The 15,099-nt window shown below is 57.5% G+C and overlaps 8 protein-coding genes across 8 annotated transcripts; 4 read left to right on the top strand and 4 right to left on the bottom strand.

The window, feature by feature from the left end:
- Positions 1-212: 212 nt before the first annotated feature.
- B0T26DRAFT_736168 (DNA-directed RNA polymerase II subunit RPB2) lies at positions 213-4,151 on the top strand (the record flags this gene model as incomplete). The annotated part of the gene is made up of 2 exons (XM_060443297.1): positions 213-3,928; positions 3,989-4,151. 2 exons carry the CDS (start codon positions 213-215, stop codon positions 4,149-4,151), a joined length of 3,879 nt encoding a protein of 1,292 aa, XP_060302025.1.
- Positions 4,152-4,763: 612 nt separating this feature from the next.
- On the bottom strand, positions 4,764-5,139 carry B0T26DRAFT_745229 (uncharacterized protein; the record flags this gene model as incomplete). The annotated part of the gene is made up of 2 exons (XM_060444531.1): positions 4,764-4,988; positions 5,044-5,139. The coding sequence occupies 2 exons, from the start codon at positions 5,137-5,139 to the stop codon at positions 4,764-4,766; spliced, it is 321 nt and encodes a 106-aa protein (XP_060302024.1).
- A 284-nt stretch (positions 5,140-5,423) lies between these two features.
- B0T26DRAFT_6450 (H+-ATPase G subunit-domain-containing protein) lies at positions 5,424-6,730 on the top strand. Its single transcript, XM_060437674.1, has 5 exons — positions 5,424-5,790; positions 5,936-5,969; positions 6,064-6,072; positions 6,162-6,262; positions 6,397-6,730. The coding sequence occupies exons 1-5, from the start codon at positions 5,641-5,643 to the stop codon at positions 6,532-6,534; spliced, it is 432 nt and encodes a 143-aa protein (XP_060302023.1). The 5' UTR covers positions 5,424-5,640; the 3' UTR covers positions 6,535-6,730.
- Positions 6,731-6,926: 196 nt separating this feature from the next.
- On the bottom strand, positions 6,927-8,923 carry B0T26DRAFT_736167 (Catenin-beta-like protein; the record flags this gene model as incomplete). The annotated part of the gene is made up of 3 exons (XM_060443296.1): positions 6,927-8,659; positions 8,744-8,792; positions 8,897-8,923. The coding sequence occupies 3 exons, from the start codon at positions 8,921-8,923 to the stop codon at positions 6,927-6,929; spliced, it is 1,809 nt and encodes a 602-aa protein (XP_060302022.1).
- A 444-nt stretch (positions 8,924-9,367) lies between these two features.
- B0T26DRAFT_736166 (histidine phosphatase superfamily) lies at positions 9,368-10,223 on the top strand (the record flags this gene model as incomplete). The annotated part of the gene is made up of 3 exons (XM_060443295.1): positions 9,368-9,426; positions 9,482-9,684; positions 9,772-10,223. The coding sequence occupies 3 exons, from the start codon at positions 9,368-9,370 to the stop codon at positions 10,221-10,223; spliced, it is 714 nt and encodes a 237-aa protein (XP_060302021.1).
- Positions 10,224-10,590: 367 nt separating this feature from the next.
- B0T26DRAFT_745225 (MutT/nudix family protein) lies at positions 10,591-11,540 on the top strand (the record flags this gene model as incomplete). Its single annotated transcript, XM_060444530.1, has 5 exons — positions 10,591-10,635; positions 10,754-10,788; positions 10,851-11,167; positions 11,233-11,248; positions 11,312-11,540. 5 exons carry the CDS (start codon positions 10,591-10,593, stop codon positions 11,538-11,540), a joined length of 642 nt encoding a protein of 213 aa, XP_060302020.1.
- A 177-nt stretch (positions 11,541-11,717) lies between these two features.
- Positions 11,718-12,301, bottom strand: B0T26DRAFT_616456 (uncharacterized protein; the record flags this gene model as incomplete). The annotated part of the gene is made up of 2 exons (XM_060435993.1): positions 11,718-11,887; positions 11,974-12,301. Coding segments are annotated over 2 exons (498 nt in total), but the record flags the coding sequence as incomplete, so codon positions are not given.
- Positions 12,302-12,698: 397 nt separating this feature from the next.
- B0T26DRAFT_682967 (uncharacterized protein) lies at positions 12,699-14,996 on the bottom strand. The gene is made up of 2 exons (XM_060440772.1): positions 14,248-14,996; positions 12,699-14,163 (listed from the first exon to the last, which is right to left on the bottom strand). The coding sequence occupies exons 1-2, from the start codon at positions 14,728-14,730 to the stop codon at positions 12,925-12,927; spliced, it is 1,722 nt and encodes a 573-aa protein (XP_060302018.1). The 5' UTR covers positions 14,731-14,996; the 3' UTR covers positions 12,699-12,924.
- Between the last annotated feature and the right edge of the window lie 103 nt (positions 14,997-15,099).

Genomic DNA, 15,099 nt, shown 5'->3' with positions numbered 1-15,099 from the left:
ACGCGGATCACTTCTCGATTTGCCCTCCTTTCCCTCGCCTGTCCAACGTCTCATTCCTGGCGTTGCGTCTTCTCTTTTATACGCAAGCCACTACCGTGTTCTGATTGTCGCGCCCCCCAACGGAGCTCGCAAACCCACCTGCCGCCCGAGACCTGCCGATCTCGCACCCGATCCTTCCGATCGGCCTTTGACCTCCCACTTTCTCTACCACAATGTCTTTCAACCCAAACGACGCCGGCCAAGGCTACAACGCCTACGGCAGCATTTACGATAACGCGGAGAATTACGAGAACGATGGTGCTGGCCTGGACGATGAAGAGTACGACTCGGATGCCCTCGATGAGACCGCCATCACACCCGAGGACTGTTGGGAGGTCATCTCTTCATATTTCGAGGCCAAGGGACTGGTTTCCCAGCAGATCGACTCGTTCAACGAGTTCACAGAGACCACGGTGCAATCCCTCGTCGACGAGTATGCGGATCTGACCTTGGACCATCCAAATCCTGGCGATGACGAGGGCCGAGACATTGCCTTGCGCAGATACGACATCAAGTTCGAAGCCGTCACACTCTCGAGACCCACACTGACAGAAGCGACCGGCGAGACCATCAGTCTTCTGCCGTACGAATGCCGCGACCGCAACCTGACCTACTCGGCCCCTATGTATGTCCAAGTAAGGAAGCGTGTCCGGGTAGCAGTCAACGAGCCGGTCCCTTTGAACGAACTCGACGACCAGCAACAAGAGTACATGGCCCGGACTGGTGAACACCCGACTACGATTCGGTGGGAGGAGGAAGACAGCGGACCCCATGACGAGGCGGTCAAGAACCCCGATGACTCGCAGCCTGGAAGCGTCAGCCACATATTCCTTGGGAAACTTCCTATCATGGTTCGTTCCCAAGTATGTCATTTGGCTGACGAGGACGATGAATCGCTGTTCGTTCTCAACGAGTGCCCATACGACCAAGGCGGGTATTTCATCATTAACGGCAGCGAGAAGGTGCTCATTGCTCAGGAGCGGTCGGCAGCCAATATCGTTCAGGTCTTCAAGAAGCCTGCTGGAAGCAGTGTATCCTACCAGGCAGAGATTCGCAGTGCGCTTGAAAAGGGATCTCGACTCATCTCGTCCCTGCAGATGAAGATGCACACCAAGGGCGAGCCTTCGAAGGGCCGAATTGCTGGCACAGTCAGTGTGACGCTGCCCTATGTCAAGGAAGAGGTTTCGCTCGCCATTGTTTTCCGAGCGCTTGGTGTTGTCTCGGACGAGGACATATTGAATCATATATGCTATGACCGCAAGGACACCCAGATGCTGGAGGCGTTGCGACCTTGCATCGAGGAGGCGTTTTGCATCCAGGATCGCGAGGTTGCCCTGGATTATATTGGCAAGCGTGGCAATGGAAACACTGGCCAGAACCGCAACAACCGCATCAGGGCTGCCAAGGACTTGCTCCAGAAAGAGATGCTACCGCACATCTCGCAGACTGAGGGTTGCGAGACGAGAAAGGCGTTCTTCCTCGGCTACATGGTGCACAAGCTTCTCCAATGCGTGCTGGGCCGACGTGATACGGACGACCGAGATCATTTTGGCAAGAAGAGACTGGACTTGGCCGGTCCGCTGCTTGCCAAGCTCTTCCGCGGCGTGGTCCGGCGCATGACGCAGGACCTGATGGGGTACATGAAGCGCTGCATCGACACGAACAAGCACTTCTCTCTCGCTTTGGGCATCAAGTCTTCCAGTCTCACCAACGCCCTGAAGTACTCTCTTGCGACTGGAAATTGGGGCGATCAGAAGAAGGCCATGAGCTCCACAGCCGGCGTCTCGCAGGTTTTGAACAGATACACTTTTGCTTCGACCTTGTCACATTTGAGGCGCACCAATACGCCTATCGGCCGTGACGGCAAACTCGCCAAGCCACGGCAGCTGCACAACACACATTGGGGCTTAGTCTGTCCGGCAGAGACACCAGAAGGACAGGCTTGCGGGCTTGTCAAGAATCTGTCATTGATGTGTTATGTCAGCGTGGGCTCGGCTGCAGATCCGATCATCGAGTTCATGACCTCTCGTAACATGGAGATCCTGGAAGAGTACGAACCTCTGCGCTACCCGAACGCCACCAAAGTGTTCGTCAACGGCTCCTGGGTCGGTGTTCATCAAGACCCAAAGCACTTGGTGAACATGGTGCAGAGTTTACGGAGAAAGAACGTGATTTCCTATGAGGTATCGCTCGTCCGTGACATCCGTGACCGGGAGTTCAAAATCTTTTCCGACGCTGGTCGCGTCATGAGGCCGCTCTTTGTTGTGGAGACGGAAGATGTTGGGGAGACTGGAGTTGAAAAGGGCCAACTCATCTTGAGCAAAGCACACATTGGGAAGCTTGAGGCAGACAAGGAGCTGGGCAAGTATCACCCTGACTATTGGGGCTGGAATGGTCTTCGGGCGTCAGGTGCTATCGAGTATCTCGATGCTGAAGAGGAAGAATCGGCCATGATCTGCATGACACCCGAAGATCTCGAATACTTCCGCCGGACCAAGATAAAGGGGAAGCCCAAGACGAAGGAGCAGCACCATCTCGGCAATGCGCGCATCAGGACGCAGTACAATCCGACAACTCACATGTACACGCATTGCGAGATTCACCCTAGCATGCTTCTCGGCATCTGTGCAAGCATCATCCCCTTCCCCGACCACAACCAATCTCCCAGAAACACATACCAATCCGCCATGGGAAAGCAAGCCATGGGCTTCTTCCTTACAAACTACTCCCGGCGCATGGACACGATGGCAAACATTCTCTACTACCCGCAGAAACCTCTGGCCACAACACGGTCTATGGAATTCCTCAAGTTCCGAGAGCTTCCAGCTGGCCAGAACGCCATTGTCGCCATTGCTTGCTACTCTGGCTACAACCAAGAAGATTCGGTTATTATGAACCAAAGCAGCATCGACCGTGGTATTTTCAGGAGCCTCTTCTTCCGCTCCTACACGGATTGTGAAAAGCGCGTGGGAATCAACATTGTCGAGCAATTCGAGAAGCCTAACAGGAGCGATACTCTGCGGCTCAAGCATGGTACCTATGATAAGCTTGATGCGGATGGAATTACCGCGCCTGGTATTCGTGTCTCGGGCGAAGACATCATCATTGGCAAGACGTCGCCGATCAGCGCCGACAATGCTGAGCTGGGCCAGAGACAAGCACAGCATGTCAAGCGCGATGCGTCTACGCCTCTACGGAGTACGGAAAGCGGGATTATCGATCAAGTTATCCTGACGACCAACCAGGATGGCCTCCGCTATGTGAAGGTTAGGGTTCGGACTACCAAGATTCCGCAGATCGGAGATAAGTTCGCGTCCCGTCACGGTCAGAAGGGTACTATAGGTGTCACATACCGACAGGAAGACATGCCATTCACTGCCGAGGGTATCACTCCGGACATTATCATCAACCCCCACGCCATCCCGTCGCGTATGACCATCGCCCATTTGATCGAGTGCTTGCTGTCCAAGGTCGCTACGCTCAAGGGCTTGGAGGGTGACGCGACGCCATTCACAGATGTCACAGTCGACTCGGTATCTGAGCTGCTACGAGAACAGGGATACCAGTCACGAGGCTTCGAGATCATGTATCATGGTCATACTGGCAAGAAGCTCCGGGCCCAGGTGTTCTTTGGGCCTACCTATTACCAACGGTTGCGCCACATGGTTGACGACAAGATCCACGCTCGAGCGCGCGGTCCCGTACAAATCATGACCCGGCAGCCGGTGGAGGGTCGTGCAAGAGACGGCGGTCTTCGTTTCGGAGAAATGGAACGTGACTGTATGATTGCCCACGGCGCTGCATCTTTCCTGAAGGAGCGTCTCTTTGAGGTGTCGGATGCCTTCCGAGTCCACGTTTGCGAAATCTGTGGGCTCATGACGCCTATTGCGTATGTCATCCCCCCACCCTATCTAATCTTTCCCTGACTGGTTTGCTAACATCTTTGCAGGAACCTGACCAAGCAGACGTTCGAGTGTCGGCCGTGCAAGAACAAGACCAAGATTGCGCAGGTGCACATGCCGTATGCCGCTAAACTGCTCTTCCAGGAGCTCATGTCGATGAACATTGCGACTAGAATGTTTACGAGCCGGTCCGGCATCTCGATTCGCTAGCACGCATATGTGGCTGGTCTTGCAGATGGGACAGAGCGACCTGGTGGTCGCTAAAAGCGGAAAATTGCATATTTGGTCGTTACGGAGTTTGTGTTACCCGGCGGGGGAAGCCATTGTTTAAGGCAGTTGCACTTTCGATTTATATGCCCCTTGGGGACGTGCTAGAGGAGGCTGTTGCGAGGCTGCTGTACAGTAGTGTTTATACGGATAATCCCACAAGAAAGCGTCAAAGGCTATCTACAAACACGCCGTTATTGCTGCTCTTTTTACAGATGTTATTACAGTTGAGTAACTATTTAGGCTGGCCACAAGAGCGGCCTGGCGTCTTTGCCTATCTATTCGTCTCCGGAACGGGACTGGAGCCAGTTTCCACAGGCCAATTGTACCACCAACAGGCCGTATGCATGCCTTTCAAGATTGCCTGGAAACCAATCTCTAACGCCATTTCTGAGTGTTGTGAATTCGTGGTGAGTTCGTGGTGTGTGAGTTCGTGCGTGGTGCTGTGGTGTTTTGCGTTGCGGAAACGCGCGGCAATTGCCCTCAAGTCTTGTTTGGAAGATGGTGAACCTTTCCACCAAGCTTCCCAGCGCAACTTAAGGGCTAGACACGATGCTACCTTGCCCCCGAAGAAGGCTCGGGAGCTGCCACCACCGGCGCTGACGGTGGTACAACTCTTCCTGTTCTGCTCTCCGCGTCGGCGGCGTCGGCCACTGTCTCGTGCACTGTCTGGATCTTCTTGTACTCGGCTTCGAGCTCGCGCTGCATGTCAAAGTCGAGCTGTCGTTCCCGCTTGATCCGCTGCTGCTCCATGTCGCGGACCACGCCCTGGTGCATCGCCTGGACGGACACCGTCAGCATTGAAGTGGAATGGGGGATGCCGCGCATTGCCTACCGTCTTCTCAGAGCTCTGCTGGTGGTGCACAAACAAGACCGTCAGCACGGCAAAGGCCGACGTCCCCAACAGGGTGAGTTTGGAGGCGCGAGACATGGTGCAGGTGGAAGGGCGAATTGTTCGATTAGAGGCAAGATCGCATTCGCAACTCGTCGTCGCTAGATTCTCTCGTCGGCTCGGCGTGCCGGGAGCTGTAGCGTGTTCTGCCGCGAATTACCGCCAACCGCCCAGCAGTAGCTTCCCCGGTCAGGGATCCTCCTAACACGCCCGCCGCGGCAGGCAAATGCGATGGCCCCCACTCCACCACAATTGGCCCTGCAGCAGCTTGCTTGCTTTCGACGTCGGCTGGATCCGCCTTCTTCGCCCTCGAGCATCAACCTATCCATCCGTCCATCAATCCGACGACGACAGGCAGCTCACATCTTACCACGCTCGTAGTCGCTGTCCGCTACTAAACCGTGATTGACTTCGGGTCTTCTCTCGTCTTTTGCTTGGTTGCAGCGCTCCCGTCGCCCGTACCCCGGATCCCTGTCTCGCATTGCAACCAACCAACGGCAAAGGGCGCATACACACTGCTCGCTGCTAGCTCCCACCAAGATGGTATGCACGCATCAGCCTTCTCACCACTTCCAGGGAGACCGCCGATCGCCCAAGCTTTGGCGTGGAACTTTGAAGGAGACAACAGCTGACACTTGTGATGAATTGCAGTCGGCGCAGAACTCCGCGGGAATCCAGACCCTGCTCGATGTGCGAAGCTCCCCGCCCCCCTTCCCCCGACATCGGTGACATCGATGGGCGATATACATGCGTCTTCAGATAACACCAGGTTCTGTACGCTTTGTTGAAGAAGGTCGTGTTGGCTAACAGCGGCCCCGCGTATTGGGGAGTCTAGGCCGAGAGGGAGGCGTCCAAAATTGTCCAAAAGGGTGCGTATTGCCGTGGCCCATCCGCCCTCGGGCAAGAGGGAGAGACCTACACCAAAGCGGACACGTTTGCTAATCTTGTGTGCGCAATAAACAGCTCGAGAATGTAACCGACCTCACACCCTATACCCGCTAAAAATTTCCATGGTAATGGGATTGCTTGAACCGGTAGCTAACGAGCGAGACGGAACACAGACCGCACAAAGAGGGTGAAGGAATCCCGCGACGAGGCAAAGGAGGAAATCGACGAGTACCGCAAGAACAAGGAGGCCGAATTCAAGGCGTTTGAGGCCCAGGTGTGTTTACCCCCTATATTCCTCCGTCCCACGTCGGGTCCCTTCTCAGCACTATTCTCGTGTGTCCTATTGTAGCAAAAGCGACACGGGAAATTGGAGCACGGCTAATTCAGGGGGTTTGTCGGCTGTAATAGCACACACAGGGCAACAAAGAGGCGGAGGAGGAAGCCGGCCGCGACGCCGAGGCCCAGATCGCCAAGATCAGAGAGGCTGGCCAGAAGAGCCGGGATAAGATTGTTGAGGACCTGCTTCGTGGCGTGCTCGGGGTCTAAGCTGGCCTAGCATAAGAACGGCACGACTATCTCAGACGCAAGGGTGGCGACAAGTAGGGAGAATTTGGGGGAATGATCGCTTCGTTGACCGTTAGCGGGCATTGCTTCGCTTGAACTGAGCGCGTATTGGCTGGCAATTTCGATGGAAATGTGGCTTGTTCTGCCGTCCATCACGACAATGGCAGGCAGATCAAGCGCCAGTGACCTGGGGAGGGTAGTTTCGCGCGGCGCTGTGGAACCGGGAGAACTGGGGCTGGACCTGTATTGACTATAGTCGTGGGAGCGAGCCTAGTCAATGCTCGGTGGTATCTTTAGTCTGACACTATAAACTGTACACATTCCTACATGCATGGGCTCGCAGGCCTAGAATCCACCCCAGTTGTACAGACGCACTACTGCAAGAACTGGGCCAGTGTTCTCAACATCTCGCGCAGGTCCGAACTTTCATCAGAATCAACGTCCATACCGTCGATCTGCTCTTGAATGGTCGTCCTGATGACCGCCACCGACTCATCGCGGTCGGCAAGCAGAGCTTCGATTTTCTTCCTGGCGCCCGAGTCCTCAGCGATGAGCCAGGCAAGAATCACGTCGATAGTCTGGAGACAGAAGAGCCCCGCGTCCAGCCGGTGCGAGAACCACTCGTCTTCCATCACCGCCTTCTCCTCGCTGCCCATGCTTTGCTGGTCCACTTTGATCTGCGCGTCCACGGCAGCCACGCGACCCCCGTAGCCCCTTCGCAGCTTGAGCAGCTTGTCTATCTTTTCGTAGTCCTTCTCGACGAACTTGGCCAGCAGGCGGATGCGCTCGGCCGAGTCCACGGGCAGCAGCCGCAGCATCGACGCAAAGATGCCCAGCAGGTGCTCCGTCGTCTTGCCGTCCTTGGTCTTCATGAACAGCGTAAACGTCGGCTTGAGCCCGCCGGCCTCGACAATCTTGACGCAGACCCCCGTGCCGCTGAGCCCCATCGCCGCGTGGTCCAGCAGGCGCAGCGCCGCCGGCTTGCTCTTCTTACCCTCCTTGAGCATGATCAGGCAGAGCTCTACGCCCTCGGCGTCGACCAGCTTCTCCTTGCCCACCGGCTCGTCCGCAAGGCACGTCAGCGCCCCGAACAGGTTCTCCATGTACTCCTCCTCGTCGCCGCCCTTCTCGGGGTCGCGCTTGCGGTACGCCGCCACCAGCTGCAGCAGCGCGTCGACGGCGTCGAGGTCCACTAGCCGCTGCCGGTTTGTTGCTGACGACTGCACCATGATGGCCAGGATCTCGGCCGCGTACTGCTTGTTCTGCGTCACGGGCCGCTCGGCCTTTTGCGCGCGCCCCAGCAGCCACCGCAGCAGCGCCTCGTCGCGCCCGATCTTATCGGCCGTGTCGGGCCGCGAGCACAGGTTCTCCAGCACCCCCAGCGCGTGGTAGACGCCCTCGCGGTCGGCGTCCTGCGACTCGTTGAGCCGCGCAAAGTTGCTGACTAGCAGGCCTAGCAGATCCGCCTCCAGCAGCGCGTCGACCAGCGCGTCCCACTGCGCCTCGGCGGCCGCCACGTCGTCGCCCGTCAGCTCGCTGACGATCTCGGCCACGGTGATGGCCACGTCCGTGTTGTCGTGCGCCAGCAGGCCGACCAGGCTCGCGGCGCTGCCCAGCCGCGCGAACTCGGGGTACAGCTCCGGGTGCTCGCCGAGGATCGACAGCGCGCGCACCGCGCCGTCCAGGTCCGCCTCCGACTCCATGAACCGCACCGGCTCATCCTCGTGCCGCGCCCGCAGCTCCGCGTTGCGCAAGATGCGTTTTTCGAACGCGAGTGCTGTCTTCCTGAGCCACGCCGCGTCCATCTTCTCGGGCGCGGAGGGCAGCTTGCTGTCCGCGTCGTCTATGTAGTCGAGCACTTCCCTCTCTTGTGCCGTGATGCCGCCGCCGAAGAACCGCCCTTCGTCGTCGTCGCCGTTCTCTTCTTCGTCGCCTGGCGGCGCTGCAGGGCCGTAGTCGCCGCCATCGTCGTCCTCGCCGCCATCGTCAGGCGGGGGAGGTGCTGGCCCGGCTTCGACGTCGTCGCTGTCTTGTTGTGGTTCCTCCTCGACGCGCGCGTGCCGGCTGTGGCCGTTTGCGGATCGCTTCACCGACTTGAAGACTTGTGCTAGACCGGTCGCAAAAACACTGTCAGTCAGGGGCCGCGGGCTGGTGGCTGTGCTGTTCTCGTAGATGCGGAACCGGAACTTACTGGGGTCGCTGGCGCGCTCGAGTTTCCGCTTGCTGGGGAGCCCGGATTGCTATAGATTGGTGCGGCATGTGCCGTAGTCAGTGTCACTGACCTGAGCTGCGCCGGGCAATTGGCGGGGAGGTGTCGCTAATGCTTGGAGAGAGGGCAGCGTACCTTGAATATCTCGTCAATGCCGGACATGGCGCCGGTTTGGGGTGTGTGGGTGCCGACTGTGGCTTTTTTCCGAGGTTCGCAAAGGTTGTTCTTTCTGCGGCGTCACCGCGGTCAAGCTCGCCGCCTGAAGATGAAGATGTTTGGAGGGCCGGGCCTGTGCCAGTGATGCTTGGCGCACCTGCAAGCTCTCACACTAGCGTCGTACTGTGCCCCGTACACAGTAAATACTGACGTTAGGCGTGTATACACTGTGATTGCACAGTGCTGAGTCCGAGCAGCACGGTGTGGGGCTTCTCCCGGGGTCATCATCGGCAGACGGCTCCATCTAGGGAGGGCAAAGGGAAATTGAAATCAGGACGAAATCAGGACCGTGACTCATCTTTCTGGTCGACAAAACATTCCCTTCTTTTGGCACATTGATTTCTACTGCTTCAATTTTGAATTTTGGCAACTGCTCAGGAATCCTCTGCAATGCCGCCAACTCTCGTACTCATCCGCCACGCGGAAGCCCTTCACAATGTTGACAATAAGTTGCACCTTCCCTTTCAGCCCAACCTAACACTAACCAGCAGCACAAGACTACAGCATCCCAGACCCTGAACTTTCTGAGCTTGGGCGGCGGCAATGCGGGGATCTTAGGGAGAACATCATGGCCAGGATCCCCAACGAGCTCGACGTCGGCCTCATCGTTGTGAGCCCCATGAGGAGGACCATTGAAACGGCCATGCTGGTGTTTCACGACCTCATTGAGAAGGGTATGCCGATACAGGCGCATGCTAGCTGGCAAGGTTAGTGTTCTCCCTTGAGCGGAGGTCCATGTCATGTCCTCTTCCCACCTCACAGGGGGAGTTGCTGACAGCGCATGTCTGCTTCAGAGAACTCGGCGCAACCGTGCGATACAGGATCGCCCATCCCGCAACTCGTTGCCGAGCTCCCGCTCGTCGACTTCTCGCATGTCGACCCGGTGTTTCCCGACAAGACATCCCCAGCGGGCGCAACGTACAGGCACACTCGGCAGGGGATTGTGGCGCGGGGCCAGGCTGCGCTGCGCGACCTGTACAGCCGACCAGAGAAGGTTATTGTTGTCGTCTCGCACTCGGGGTTTCTCCGAGTGGGCGTCACTGGCTGCTGGTTCTTCAACGCCGACTATCGCGTTTTTGACTTTGAGGAGAGGGAGGACGCGTCTTCGCCGTACCGACTACGGCGGTGGAACTTGACTGCTGCTGGCGGGATGGGACTGTCGTGGGAGCACATGGTTCCGTTGGGTGACGGTTTGCCCGACGACGAAGGGACAGAGCATGATGGGAACGCAAAGGTGGATGAATAGAAATCATCGTCTCCTTTCAGCTTCGGTAATGTTTTCGGAGTCTCAGGCCGAGCTGTTGCAGCGGGTTTGATATTGATCATGGGATTATGTAACTCGTCAATGCCATCTAATCCCCCTCGGGTGAAAGTCCGACAGCTGTCATACGGCCGAGGAATAAAGCTGAAGGACCACCCGGTTCTAGTTCAATGTCAAAATAATCCTTATTGGGTCCGCATAGTGCAACTTCACGTGACGAGAGCTCCAACAGGCTCCTCACTGCCAAGGCCCAGCTGGCGGTGAAACAACTCCCTACCTCCTCTTTCCGCTTCAGCTCCAAAGACCTGACCGCATTGATTGGACAACCATCCCTCCTCTTCAACCCCCAGTCATGTCTTCGGCCACGGGGTCCAAAGTGATCTCGGTCAAACCGCTTGTAAGCATCTGTTGAACAAGGCCGGAATTCTTCAATAAATCGCGCTCATGCATTCACCTCGGTCATCTTCACCGCTCAACAACAATAACAGATCATAACCTAACCGGGATGTGCACAGGAAAACAAAGATGCGCGGTGGATAAACCTCGTCCAGTGCGTCCACGGCAGCCTCCCCGCCTGTCGAAGACCTGTATCTTAACCACCGACACCCGCAGGATCGAATACGAAGGCCCCGACGGCAAGCTGCGCACGTGGGAGGCGATGCAGCGCACGACACGGCCCAAGGACAGCCCCGTCGACGCCGTGACCATCGTGGCGATCCGGATCGAGTCCGCCGCCGTCGGCCCTGAGGTCCTGCTGGAGAAGCAGTTCCGCCCGCCCGCTGGCGCCGTCGTGGTCGAGTTCCCCGCCGGCCTGATGGACGCCGGCGAGACCACCGACGAGTGCGCCGCGCGCGAGCTCCGCGAGGAGACGGGCTATGTCGGCGAAATTGTGCCTGATGTGGCGGGCGCGAGGCCCGTCTTCTTTGGCTGTGAGTGGCAAACCCGTTGCATTCATTGTCTCGACTAACTGCTAACAAATGCCCAAATGTCACAGCGCCTGCATCCTCGTCGTATGTGTGAACATCTCCCAATAAAGGCCTCATTTGCTCTAGTCTAGGCTAACCGTGAACCAGCTCCCGCACCGTCGTGATCAACGTCAGGGTAGATCTCGGAAGGGCCGAAAACCGGAACCCTACCCCACAGCTTGAGGCCGACGAGTTCATCGTACCGTTCTGGGTGCCGGTCAAGAGCCTGCATGCCGAGTGCAGGAGGTTACACGATGAGGGCTTTGCCATTGACAGCAAGGTTGGCATTTTTGCCGAGGGCATCGAGGTCGCCAAGTTGTGCCAGCCTGCGCTCTGACCTGTATTCAAGCAGGCGAATGGGCCAGACACTGGACGAGATGCACTTGAAGCCGTTCGTAATAGAGGGGAAAAGGAGTGAATTACGTGGCCATAGTTTTACATGAGATAACCTGCCATCGAGATGCCACAACAACCCCGTGCCCGCTACCGTGGGCCATCAGGGGCCATTAGAGGCCACATCTAGACGAGACGCCAGCCGCACGCCGTAGAACAGCATGGCCCCAATCGAGATTAAGTTGAGATGGATGCTCATTGCGTGATTCTTTGAAAACGTCCTGTTCAGCTTCTGCATCTCCAGCCTGACCTCCGTGTCGCCCTCTGAGCGCCGGCTACCGTCGCGTGTCTCTATACCACCGCCGCACAGTTCGCTGTCAGCACACCAACGCCGCACACTCTTTCACAGCGCTATAAGTGGAATAAGATCAACAAACCATGGTGCACGCGCTCAATCATGGCCTGGCGGGCCCTGGGGCCGTAGCGCACGAGATTTAGGGCGGCGGTCGCGCCGGCCACGGCGAAGGGGATCCAGTCGGCCTTGCGCTGCACCAGCGAGAGCGGGCCAAGCGGCGGCACTGTGGCGGCCGCCAGGACGAGCAGCAGCGACTGACCCCTGAAATAGAGTGGAAACACGCGCTTCTGCAGCGTCGTGAAGGCCGACCGCGGCAGCGCCTGGAAGCACACTTTGGTCATGACGAAGCTCTGGTACAGCTCGGTGCCGAGCAGTGTCGAGAAGAAGAGCAGGTGGTATGGTGCGAGGTTTGCCACGGCGGCTGTGGCGGCGGTGAACAAGCTGTCGAGGAATGACGACATTACGTTGGTTTGGTGGTGTGGTGGGTGTGGTGAGAGACGGATAATTTGAATGATTGCTATAAAGGGGAAGGAAGCGAGAGAAGGTACTTGACTGAGAGTGTTATGTGAATTCGCTTTTCAGGCTGCCGCAGTTGTGTTCCGCGCAGTCCATTTATCTGTTGGCCGTTGGCTGGGGCCGAGACCGTTCGGCGCCACGGCGCTCTGCTGGCAGCCGCTCGCACTGGAATGCGGCTCGGAACTAGCCGAGGCGATTGCGCGGCCCTAGCGTGGGGAGGGCCCGAGGCCAGGCTAAGGGGGCTAACATCCGGCGTGCTTCGGAACATAAGCCCAAGTAACCCCCCCCCCCCCCAAAAAAAAATGGAGAAAAAAAGAAAAAAGAAAAGAAAAAAAAAGGGAACTACACGTGCAGGGCCGCAGTTTCCCGTCAAAACAAGATAATATCGGTCACCGACGGCGATAGATCCTTGAATACATGCGACTACATCGGATCTAGAATTGCACGCACGTATGGCTCTCCTATGCTGGAAGTTATTGTTTTACTCAGGGGCCCGCCACGGGTTTCCAAACGTGGTTCAACTCAATACACTGAGCATCCTATCCAGCGGCTCGACGACGCGCAACCGGAACGCGTTCGCCAAGCTGACATCTTCCTGTCCAGCAGCAGCATCGCCATCGCCGCTGCTACCAGTATCGAGGTTCTGGACGTCTCCGCCGAGACAGATGCGCGCGATATTGGCGTACGCGTCGCCCATGGTGCCGGGAAGGGCGGTCTCGGCCAGTGCGGTAAACACGTGTTTGGCCATCTTGGTCGCGCTCAGCTCGTCCGTCATCTGGCTCGCCACGCGCTGGATATCGTCGCCGGCCATGTGCGGCGCGAGCTTGACTAGCTCGTCGGCGGGCCGGCCGAGCCCGATCTCGAGCAGCACGACGCCGAGGGAGTAGATGTCGTGGTGCGGAGCGTGGGGTTTCTTTGGGTGGCTGTTTCTGTTTCTGTCGTTGCTGCTGTTGTTGCCGTTGTTGTTTTGCAGAATCTGTCGGTCGGGGTGCCGGTGCAAGTTGTCTATGGACGGGAGCTGCATCCACATCCATTGGTCCGAATACTCGTCCGTCAGACGGGTGAACTGGAAGCCGAACAGATACGGGGTTTTGGGCCGCACTGTCGGCAGCCCTCTGCTGCTGCTGCCTGGCTGGCTTTCCTGGAGTGAGTGGAAGAAGTAGATGTTGCTGCTGTTGATGTTCCCGTGCACCCAGTCGGCCTGGTGCAGGTGCTGGACGGTCTTGGCGAGGCCTGCAGCCAGTGCGAGACGCTGGCCGACGGACACGGGCTTGTGGAAGCGCGCTTCGTGGGATTTGTAGTGCCTCAGGATCCCTGGCTGTGCGTTTCTGTCCAGCCTGGACAGCTGCGAGCGCAGAGAGTGGAATCCGCCGAGAAAGGCGTCGACCAGGGCTTTAGTTCCAGTGACGGCGTGTTGCTGCATATCCGCCAGCGGGCTTGCCAGATCAAACATGAACTCGAACCGCCGCGCATCCTTGTTCTGGCAGAGACCGATGCAGGGCAAGACACCGAAACCCTCGGCCGGGGGTTGGTTTAGCAGCATTGCCAGCCGGACAGCGCGGTCAACTGACTGCGGAAAGAAATCCTCGGATGGGAGGTATTCGACCAGCACCGGCGTGCTCCCTGAAGCAAGGGCCCGACGAAGACTCGATGCTGGCCCGAATATGGCATCTTGCTGCGTTTCTACAAAGGCCGAGTCTCGCAGGATGTTCATGTTGGAAGATGTCGTGCCGTGCTGGATGGCGAGACGGTTGATGTGAGCTGCCATACCTGCCCCTGTGTTACCGATGGTGTTGGAAATGGCTGCGAGGTTGGAGGCTGTTGACTGGGGGTCAAGTAGCTCGCGGTACCGAAGCACCTCATTGACGGATACCCGGAGGTACTCGTTGGATAGACGGACACGATCCAAGAGCCCCTTCGTCCTGGACTTGCCCTTCCAGGCCCAGTATATGCCGCGAAACGACCCCTCACGCCTCGGAGCAGAACCGACTCCCTTGGGCTCGCCATTCCCAAGAGTGACGGTCCACGTCGCTGCCGAGGCCAGACTGTGCGGCTGGTCAATGAAGGTGTACAGCTCGTGCCAGCCGCAGTAGACGTCCTGGACAGCATCCGCCAGGATCGCCCGCTGCAGGTCGCTGGCTGCATCGATGAAAGATTGGTGCTTGATGAGTTTATCGTAGCTGTCGGTGCGAGACAGTTCGCGAAGGAAATCGGTTGCAACATTGGAGCTGTCTCGTTCAAAATCCCGCGCATCTTTGACTTTGTCGAGCACCTTTTTGACAATCTCGTTCAAATCAACGGTCAACGACAGTGGAGAGACCATGTTTTGGAGATTGCAGTGACGGCAGATGGTGAGAGATTTTGCGGGCGTGAGCTTAGGGACGGACTTCACTAAATTACCTAGTGTGTTCCCTGAATTAGAGACTTCATATAGTCTAGGTAATCTATACGGCAATTATGGCAGGTACTCTTTGGAGCCTTATCGCATGGCACCTTCGGGTTGCACCTGTTGGTGGCTGTGTAGAATTATTGGGCTTTACGGGGCGAGAGGAGGCACGCCGAAGCAGGGCGAAGTGGGCGCAGGCAGCCTTCTGTAGTTCTACCCAAGGCCATTGGTCATTTTCCGAGTGCCTTGGTTCGCGCCCACCCTCCTTCCTGACGCAGGGAAGCAACGCCCATGCCAGCCGGAATG

This window comes from Lasiosphaeria miniovina (assembly GCF_030549165.1).
Source record: "Lasiosphaeria miniovina strain SMH2392-1A chromosome Unknown B0T26scaffold_1, whole genome shotgun sequence".
NCBI classification, from domain to species: domain Eukaryota; kingdom Fungi; phylum Ascomycota; class Sordariomycetes; order Sordariales; family Lasiosphaeriaceae; genus Lasiosphaeria; species Lasiosphaeria miniovina.
This window is presented reverse-complemented; position numbering and strand designations above follow the sequence as displayed.